We start from the raw sequence: 9,604 nt of genomic DNA, 5'->3' as shown, positions 1-9,604 counted from the left end.
GGACGGTGCGGTGTCCCTGGGGCGGTAGCCACAGCAAAGCGACACGTCCCTGGGCTGGCCCGGCCACCCCCCCCCGGCGCGGCCGTCTGCTCTGCAGTTTTGTTGTGTTTTCGATCCAGGAGAGTGTGGGCTGCTGCTTGCAGCTACAGGATGAAGTCGCCTCCCTGCTGCATGTCTCTTTCTTCCCAAGCATCCCTGGAGGAACCAGGGAGTAGCACATCCCTGGGCTCCCTGGACTCCAGTGTTTTCTCCAGTGAGGAGGAGCGGGGACCCCTGCTCCAGAAGGTCATTCCCTCCTTGGACTCTTTTACTATCAACGTAGGAGGCAGCCGCTTTGTGATGTCCCAGCAAACTTTGTCTTGCTACCCTGACACCCGTCTTGGCAAACTGGCTGTAGTGGTCTCTGCTGCCCGGGATGTGGCCTCTGGCCTCCTTGAGCTTTGCGATGATGCCAACCTCGTGGAGAATGAATATTTCTTTGACCGAAGCTCACAGGCGTTTCACTACATTCTGAATTACTACCAGACAGGGAGGCTGCATGTGATGGAACAGCTTTGTGCACTCTCCTTCCTGCAAGAGATCCAGTACTGGGGTTTGGATGAGCTCAGCATCGATTCCTGCTGCAGAGACCGGTGAGTTGTGGGAAGATGCAGCGCAGCGGCATTGTGGGCTGGGCGAGCTCAGCTTTAAATTGTGTGCAGGGTCACTCAGGTGAGAGAGCCAGCAGTGAGTTAGGTGAGATGGCAGAGCACTGGGAAAAGTATGCTCAAAACTTGATGAGTTCAGCTCTTAATCCTACTCTAGAGGCGGATGGGTGTAAAAAACGGGAGATGTGTTGGGTGAGGTCACTGACCCTTGCTGCAGAACAGGTTGGTGGTGGGGTCAGGTTAGTGAGAAACTAACAGGAGCAGGGTCTGGGTTGTCCTGCACTGGCTTTGGACTGGTCCTGGACAATATCAGAGATGGAAAAAATTGTGAAAGCAGAGATGTCCCTTCAGTCATCCAGTTTGGGATTATTCTAGCTAGAGGGATTGGATATGGATTCAGGCATGGTGCTGGGAGGGTCTGGAGCCTCCTCACCCTGCACTTTCCATTCTGGAGGATTTCCGGATCCAAGCTGGAGAGGCAGAAGGGTGATGGTCACCTGCCAGGCTGAGTGTGGGTGGCATGGCTCCAGGAGGAGCAGTGATGGGCGGCATCACACATGGAGGTAGCACCTTATAGGGAGGGAGCATCAACAGCAGGAACATGGCTCACTGGAGACAAATGGTAACAGGCAGTTTACAGATGAGGTGGGTTTTAACTGAACCACTCCCAAGATGTTTCTATTAATTCTTTATTTGCAGTTAGTTTTACTTTTTCCACCATTTTTAGTGCCACTGGTTTGTTAGTATTGAATAAATTAATACTCTAAATAGCGTAATTGCTAGTTATCTAAGGGAGTTATGTCAAAATTATTAGAAACAAAAAAGCAACCCCACCCCGAAAGGATAGTGAAGTCATCCTACCTTAGGATGGTCCAGTTCTGCGGCTGAGAGTTGGATCCTAGTTTTCATCCCTTTCTTCCATCCCTGGTAGGTGTAACTGAAAGCTCCTCCTTTGGTGGTACAAGTTGCTACAGACCTCTTTGGCATATATGCAGGAGTAACTAACTGTGTATCAAATGAAGGCCAAATTGCATAGCCCCTTTGTCTAAAGCTGGAGATTTGCAGCAGTCAAGAAATACAGATACGAAAGACATTTTTTTTTTAGTGTTCTTTGGTAATGTTTTTGTTTAATTAAATTGTTCTGTAAATATACTCTAGATCTAACAAAACACTCAACCATGCAATTACGATCTGTAAGTTTGACTCAGCACAAATGTTTTGTGCACTTTGTTGTGTGAAGACCCATATATTTAGAGAAAGTTAACTTCTTTTCTCAGTGTGTATTGATCAAAACTTCATCCATGAAGGGCATAGCTTTTATTATGCCTTCCCTTTTAGTATTACAGATACACATCAATGTAACAAATATAATAAAATTGAGGACAATTTAGAAACAGAGGGTCTGGTTGCACCAGGATTGTTTATAAGAATGCATGTTAGGCATGTCGCAGATCCTACTGTAGTCAACGTGCTCCATGTAAATAACGTGCTATCAGAATAAAATTACTCTGCGTATACAAACTGTCACTGATGTGAAATGAGGGAATAGAAATATCAGGTCAGTGGAAACATGCTGCAGGGTCTCAATAAAATCTTCGACCGTATACTTTGACATCAGAGTTTTCTGAGGTCACATAAGGTGTGCTTTAATGTATGTTCTTATGCCTCACATGGTAGAGGATAAGAAACACATATGCATATTGCTGTTAAAAATTTCTTGGGGGGGGATTCCTGGGCAGGTACTTCAGGAGGAAGGAGCTGAGTGAAGCCTTAGACATCAAGAAAGATGCAGAAGAACTGGATGCCCAAGATGAAGAAGAGGACTTTTCTGGTAGCCTCTGTCCCAGTGTCAGACAGAAACTTTGGGAAGTTTTGGAAAAGCCTGGCTCCTCTGCAGCTGCCAGGACTTTTGGCACTCTGTCCATGGCTTTTGTTGTTGTGTCCATTGCCAACATGGCTTTGATTTCAGTAGAGCTAAGCTGGCTGGCACCACCACTACTGGATGCCCTAGAGTACATGTGCATTGCATGGTTCACTGTGGAGTTTGTTCTGCGTTTCCTGTGTGCACGGGATCGGTGTCGCTTCCTAAGGAGTGTGGCAAACATCATAGACCTCCTTGCTATTTTACCTTTCTACATCACCCTGCTGGTGGAGAGTCTGTGTGGTGGGGAGAGCTCCCAAGAACTGGAGAACGTGGGGCGCATTGTCCAAGTGCTGAGACTGCTCAGAGCCCTGCGGATGCTGAAGCTGGGAAGACATTCAACAGGTAATTTTGGCCACGGCACTGGTACTTCTCACTTTTGCTGCCTGCAACAGTTGTCCCTAGGCACAGTCCTACATTTTGTATGCATTTCTGCCTAAACGTTTTTCTCTGATCTGTTAGCAGTAATGGCTCATGAAAGTCTTACTTTTGGACATTGATTAATTGAGTGGCAAGGGCCTTCTCCAATACATTTCAGCTCATCATAAAGCCAGTGTATATTGTTTGGATAGAACATTTACAGAAACAGGCCCTGAAGTTGCATGCTGTAAATCATGCACCAGTCGTTCACAATGTCATAAATTTACAAATGTCTATTTGGCTTGATTTTATTAGCAATGAAGCAGGGGAAGAAGCAGAGATCATTGTGTATTGTATTATCAGCGGCCCACTAATGACCGCTTACAATTACCAGTCACAATTTTTTTGTTAAAAGGTATATGCAAAGAAATATATTATGATTTTGTCTACATCATAGATCCTGAAAACAACTGTAGTAGACAATGTTTCAGGAAAACTGTTTAAACTGAATCTTAGGATATTCAGTTAAACACACTGGTACCTGTGTGGGATGTGGAGCACGGCTGGGTGCTTCTTCCTGAGTTGGACCTAGGTGCAGTGCAGAGCACCAGTGTCAGGGTCAGTCAGAGTTCACCCGTTGGTGTGGGGCCCTTTGTGTCCAAGTGCTCCCGACAAGTCAGCAGATGGATGAAGAGTAAGCAAGGTAGAAGGTGAAATGCATTTCTGAGAACATTTTTGTACACTCTGAGTGGTGAAAGGAAGGCATATAAAAGGTAACGTTTTCCAGTGAGAATTTGTCAGAGGAAGCTGGAAATGAGTAGAAGGTGTTGCATTTCTATTTACCCCATTTTTATTACTACTTCTTGACACATGCATGTCTGCCTGTATGAAAGAATAAAAGCTGTACTCCCACCACTGCCTCTGCATGCCATGATGTTGTCCACTGCTTGACAATTTCAAAAATATTTAATTATGTTCCCACTTAAATCAGTGGGTGCTGAATTTGACAGAAGAAATGTTCAGCCAACACTTGGATCTTTGAAAAATTAGATCCTAATAGTAAGTCATTGTCTCTGTCCTGCAATATTAGCCTGTTCTGAAGACAGTGTGATTATTCTTGCATGACACTCAACATACCCCTTCCAGGCTTTCCTGCTATGAAGCAGGAATGGGTTGATGCCCCTCCATTTTTTGGAGAGCCATCTCCACGCTCTTTGTGAACTCGCTCCAATTCAGCAGGCATTAATTACAGTGTGCTCACAGCAATAGAATGTGTGCCTTTAATTTTGTTGCCTACCAATGGTAGGGAGTAGCTTTAATATTCCTGAACATAATTGTAGTGGTTTGGGAAGTACTTACTTGTCTACCCTAGATTATGCCCATACTGATGCATAACTGTCCCTTAGGAAGCAGTTGAAAGGAAGTTTGTAATGATTCATTCAGTCAATGAGTTTGTTTTGCTTCATTATCTTTTTTTTTTTTTTGTTTGATGGTAGCTGTAATGTGAATGCATTCTTCTGTAACTGTATGTTGGAAATAAGATTTGAACTCATCAAGGTACTTTGTGCTGAATAACAAAATTGTGATCCAAAAGTATGTGGATTCTAGTTCTAGTTTCCAGTTTATCACATTTTACTGTTACAGAACGAATGCATTAAAACTCAGTTCTATGGCTCAGATGTTTCAGATGTTCACGTAATAACTGTTAACTTCCAGTATATTGACTTTCAGGGATGGTCTAGACTTCTCTATTAATTCTTAAATGTATTAAAATATTACCACAGTTTATATCACAATCTTGAGTGCCATTGATACTGAGTTTAGTAATTCCGTGTTAGGTAGAAGTGAATTCATTGTATAAAAATCTAGTCTCCTAATCTGGAAGCGAGCTCTCATCTTTCTACTGGTACCAGAGTACCAGTTTCAGTATACAAGCAGTGACATATGTATCTGGATGGTTTCATCCAGAGCAGTGTTACCATCGCTGTGCTTGCTTCTTTGGTAGTTCAGTTGCTACCCACTTAGGCGCAGAACACTAAATCAAATCTGTATCATTTAAATGTAGAAGGTCACTGTTTCGGTCAGAGGAGATCTGCTACTAAGATGAAAAATATCCCTATAAATCAAAATAGAAGCTTACAGTAGCAGACCTGAAGCCTTGTTTCTGACCGCTAGAGGTATGTAGCAGAAGAGTTGTTAGTGTGGTTCTAAACACATCCTTAACCACAGCTGCTAATGTAAGATGAACCCCATAAGTACCATACACAGAGTCCTCCTTGCACATACCTAGGCAGTCCTGATAAATCTGTGTTTAGGGGTGGCTCTTCTGTGCTCTTGACTTGGTTCTGACAGCTTAAAGCTACCTCCCAGTGAAGCTTCCCTCTGATTCCTGCACTCTCAGACCAGACGAACCTTCAGGCAGTGCTCACCTGTTTTGTGTGATAAGAGCAGTGTGAGATCAGAAGAAAAGAGATTAGAAAATTTGTGGCTGCAGGCAGCAAATCCCCTTTCACCAAATAGGGGTGTTCACAATCACAAGGAGAACGTCTCTGTAATACTGTGTAGTCCCACGGCAAAGCTGGGATCACAACAGCAGCCTGGCTCTGCTCTTGGGGGCAGAAATGAGTTAGGAAAAAATATACCAATTCTTTTCTTTACTTTAAAGAAATGGCAACTTAACCCTTTTTGTGGGTAAGAGACAGGTAAATGAAGAATCATTTCTCCTTTGAAAGCTGAACCCAGCTAATAGGAGGGATGTGATGATGCCTAGAAACACCTGGGCTAGACTGGCGTGAGTGTGTAATTGTTTATGCGAAGTGCTATACTTCATCAAGGAACAATTGAGAAATGAGTAGTACCTCTACCCAAAAAATTTATATCTAGAGGGTGAGACCACTCCATGGATTTGAGTGGCTTCAAGAATAGATGAGAAATGAACCTGCATTTCTCACATTTTTCTGATGCTCCTCAGCTGTTGCCTTCTTTCTGGGGCCATGTTTTGTATGACATCTTACTGATCCTCTGGGAAGCACTTTCAGGCTGGCTCCTTGAGAAGAATTAGGATGTGAGCATCTTACTTGTGATGGCAATTTGGCATATGTTTGAGAAGGCTGTATGTAGCCTATGTCGGGATGACATGCCTCCGGGGACATGAAAAAGCAAATCTTCAGCAGTTTTGCTACCAAAAATTTAGGATTATTTAAATACTCTGTGTAAACTGAAGCTTCCAAACATCAACTTGTATTGCCAAATCTCTGGGCAATAAAGAGCTAGAACTTGACCTGCATGGCAGAAACACTTCCCCTTCCTCCTGCTAGCCCCAGAGCTGGTGCTGCTTGCCTGCCCTGCACCAGCTCTGTTACAGCACCTTAGCATGAGCAACCGAGCTGTTACAGCTCCTGGCAAGGCGTTCTCATGGAAAGTCACAAGACTTGCTGAAGCGCTTGTTCTGGAACAGCCCTAGTTTGGCTGTGTGCTAGGGCTCAGACATTTTTAAAAGTTGCAAAATAAAACAGCAGAATGCATGATTCTTTTGAGTACACCAACTGATTACTGCTTAGAATGAGCTGTGGAGTCCAGTACCATGTCTGATTCATAGGTTTGTCTAAAAACGTCTCCTGACTTCATCTGAAGACATGAAGAATGATGCAGATAATAGAACTAAGAATAATAAAAAAATTCAGACTCATGAACCGTCAGAATACTTAACCATAGAAACAGTGTTTTACTGAAGGTGTCATCAATGTGACACAAAGAGTGAGCAGTGACTGCCCTGTTCCTCCTTATTTTGACCTGGTTTATGTGAGAGTTGGACTGATTTTCAGCTATAGTATTCTCAGGATCCATCATAAAGAGCAAACTCTGGTTTTCATAGTACCCATTTATGCTTTGAAAAGATGTGCTAGAGAGGTAATTTTAAATTGGAGTACCTTCTTCCCAGGTCATCTGAAAGGACTTATTCTTCCACCTTGTTCAGTAGGAAGCTTTACATGGTATTGGACGTTAGTAACTTCCTTGCAAGATGAGTGTTTGATTTGGATCCTTGCTGTTGTCTCACACAGCTTTTGCACTGCTGATATTGGTGCATTTTTAAAACGTGGAGGCAGTCATATGAACAGAAATAGTCATGTTGACATATCTTAATCCCCTTGTGTTGCAGACTTAAACTATATGATTATAATAAACATTCTAATCAACAGATCATAGTTATGGTAATATAAAACCTGAAAATGGGCAAGTCCTTAACTGGAGTTGGTAGAAGAAAACATTGAAAAAGGAAACATTCCCTTACAAACTCTAGTGTGTACATCCATTGTTTGCTGTACATAAATAAAAACTTTAAAACTCAGCAGACATGAAGGAGAAAACAAAGAGCCAAAAGCAAGAAGAAATTTTAACGTGTTGTAGTTTGAGATTGGGGAAAGAAAAACAAATCCAATTGCTTATTACGCTAATGAGCATGTGAAGTCAGCAAGCAGAGGCAGAGCTGCAATAAGCTATTTTACAAACAGTAGTTTAGTTAGAAGTGTACCCCATGAAAAGCAATTTGTAAGTATTGTGTTTTTCTCATTTATTAAAGAAAACACACCACATTTTTAAACAACATTACTAATAACCTATCCAATGTCACTTGTGATTCAAAAGATAATTTTATTCTCCCCTGTGTCTCAGCTGAGTTGGTACCCTGTTATCTTCCTTCTTTATGTGTGCATTTATCCCTTGCACTATTCGATTTACTTTCCTGCTTGCTTTGTCAGGCAGCCTAGCCTTGAAGCAGCAGCTCTAAAAGGAATGGGGGAGGTTATGGAGAGTGGTGGGCTGCACACGAACTCCCTGTGCAGCTCAGGGACAATGGGACCGATGCAGTACATCAGTGGGGTAACAGAATACCGTGTTTGCATTGGGAGGCTTTGCTATCTCTGGTTTTGGCACAAGTGCAGCTTGCTGCTGGAATACTCTTACTTGTTTTGATGTCTAGAGAAAGATATTGATATGTTTTGGAGGGAAAGAGAGGTTGAAGAGAGGCTGTGAGAACTATGAAAGGGTTGAAAAGAGTCCTTAGCAAAGAACATTTACTGAAGGGGTGAACTGGGCTCTAAGTACCTACCTGGAACATGAATTTGGTAACTGAGGGTTGCTTGGTGCAAGAGAAAAATACGACAATGACTGGAAAACAGAAGCTGGGCACATTCAGACTCAAAGTAGGTAGCGGGTGTTTTTAGTGTGTCTTTAAATGGCTATTTAGATAAATAATTAAAAACTGTACTAGATCTTCTGTTATAGCCAATTACTAAATCAAGATTGGTTAGTTTTTCTAAATTATATGTATAGATAGTTCAAACAGTAAGTAATGAGGAGAGTTTCTATGCTCTGTGTTAAGGAAATGGAGATGATGTCAGTGGTTCAGCCTAACATTTTCATCTGTTTCTTTAAATCACATTTTCCCAGTAGTGCTGAGAGCAGCACCCCTATCCTGGTTTAAGTGAATGGTGTTTTTTTTTTCTTAAGACATGTTCACTAGCAGTCAGAGAAAAACATAAGGCAGTCAGCTTTTAACTAAAAGATGTTTTGTGAAGTTGTAACAGCTACATGAATCAACCTCCTGACAGCATTTCTTATCTTTCAGGCTTGCGGTCTCTTGGAATGACTATCGCACAGTGCTACGAGGAGGTTGGCCTTCTGCTGCTTTTTCTTTCTGTAGGAATATCTATATTTTCCACTGTGGAGTACTTTGTTGAGCAAGGTGTGCCAGGCACAACTTTCACAAGCGTACCTGGTGCTTGGTGGTGGGCAACAACTTCCATGACGACTGTTGGTTATGGTGACATTAGACCAGACACTACCATTGGTAAGGTAGTGGCCTTTATATGTATACTATCAGGAATACTGGTTTTGGCTTTGCCAATAGCTATAATAAATGACCGTTTTTCTGCCTGTTACTTTACACTGAAGATAAAAGAAGCTGCTCTTCGGCAGCGTGAAGCTTTGAAGAAACTCACAAAGAACTCATCCAGTGATTCAAATATAAATGTTAATTTGCGAGACATATATGCACGCAGTGTCATGGACATGCTACGGCTAAAAAGCAGAGAGAGAGCAAGTACAAGGAGCAGTGGAGCAGATGATTTTTGGTTTTGACTTTTATGCTATTTAGCCTTGTATAGCAAATAAGACTACTTCAAAAATGTAGTACTAAGCAGCTCTTTTTTTATTATTCGCCACTTACTGTATTTGCTTTTCCTGCTGGAGTTTTACTTACTTGGACAGCCTGAGATCACTGTTGTATACAAAAGGCAGAATTCATAATATTGAGTCTCCTAAGGGGCTCTGAAACCTGCTTCCAGAACTGGATTGTGGTGAGTGAGACAGGAAATAATGGGTCCATCAGAGTAAAACAGTGATGCAAACACTTGTATATGAATCTTATGTCCTTGCTAATGTATAATAATAAAGTCTTAGTGAAAACTGCCACGGTGTTTTGAATTTTAAAGATCTGTAAGATTTGTATTCATATTGGAAGAAAAAGCTAAAGACATTAAGAAAAACTGAAAAGGAAAGTCTAAGGGAGTGATGTTGAATAAATTTAGGATAACATTCCTATAACAAGCTTCATGTTGACCCTCTTTCTTATCCTCATCTTCTCCATTTGCTTGAAAAAGAAGTTACTAGACCCTGG

The 9,604-nt window shown here is 42.0% G+C and overlaps 1 protein-coding gene across 1 annotated transcript; it reads left to right on the top strand.

Moving 5' to 3' along the window:
• Positions 1-6: 6 nt before the first annotated feature.
• KCNV1 (potassium voltage-gated channel modifier subfamily V member 1) lies at positions 7-9,397 on the top strand. Its single transcript, XM_026843493.1, has 3 exons — positions 7-632; positions 2,387-2,913; positions 8,555-9,397. Exons 1-3 carry the CDS (start codon positions 151-153, stop codon positions 9,064-9,066), a joined length of 1,521 nt encoding a protein of 506 aa, XP_026699294.1. The 5' UTR covers positions 7-150; the 3' UTR covers positions 9,067-9,397.
• The last annotated feature ends 207 nt before the right edge of the window (positions 9,398-9,604 follow it).

The sequence above is a fragment of the Athene cunicularia genome, assembly GCF_003259725.1.
Source record: "Athene cunicularia isolate RWA chromosome 2 unlocalized genomic scaffold, athCun1 chr2_part1, whole genome shotgun sequence".
NCBI lineage: Eukaryota > Metazoa > Chordata > Aves > Strigiformes > Strigidae > Athene > Athene cunicularia.
This window is presented reverse-complemented; position numbering and strand designations above follow the sequence as displayed.

Excerpts from the sequence above, each read along its gene's own strand:
- KCNV1 (XM_026843493.1), top strand. The coding sequence starts at position 151 with ATGAAGTCGCCTCCCTGCTGCATGTCTCTTTCTTCCCAAGCATCCCTG. Across the intron at positions 633-2,386 it reads GATTCCTGCTGCAGAGACCG|GTACTTCAGGAGGAAGGAGC; the intron begins GTGAGTTGTGGG and ends ATTCCTGGGCAG. Across the intron at positions 2,914-8,554 it reads GCTGGGAAGACATTCAACAG|GCTTGCGGTCTCTTGGAATG; the intron begins GTAATTTTGGCC and ends CTTATCTTTCAG.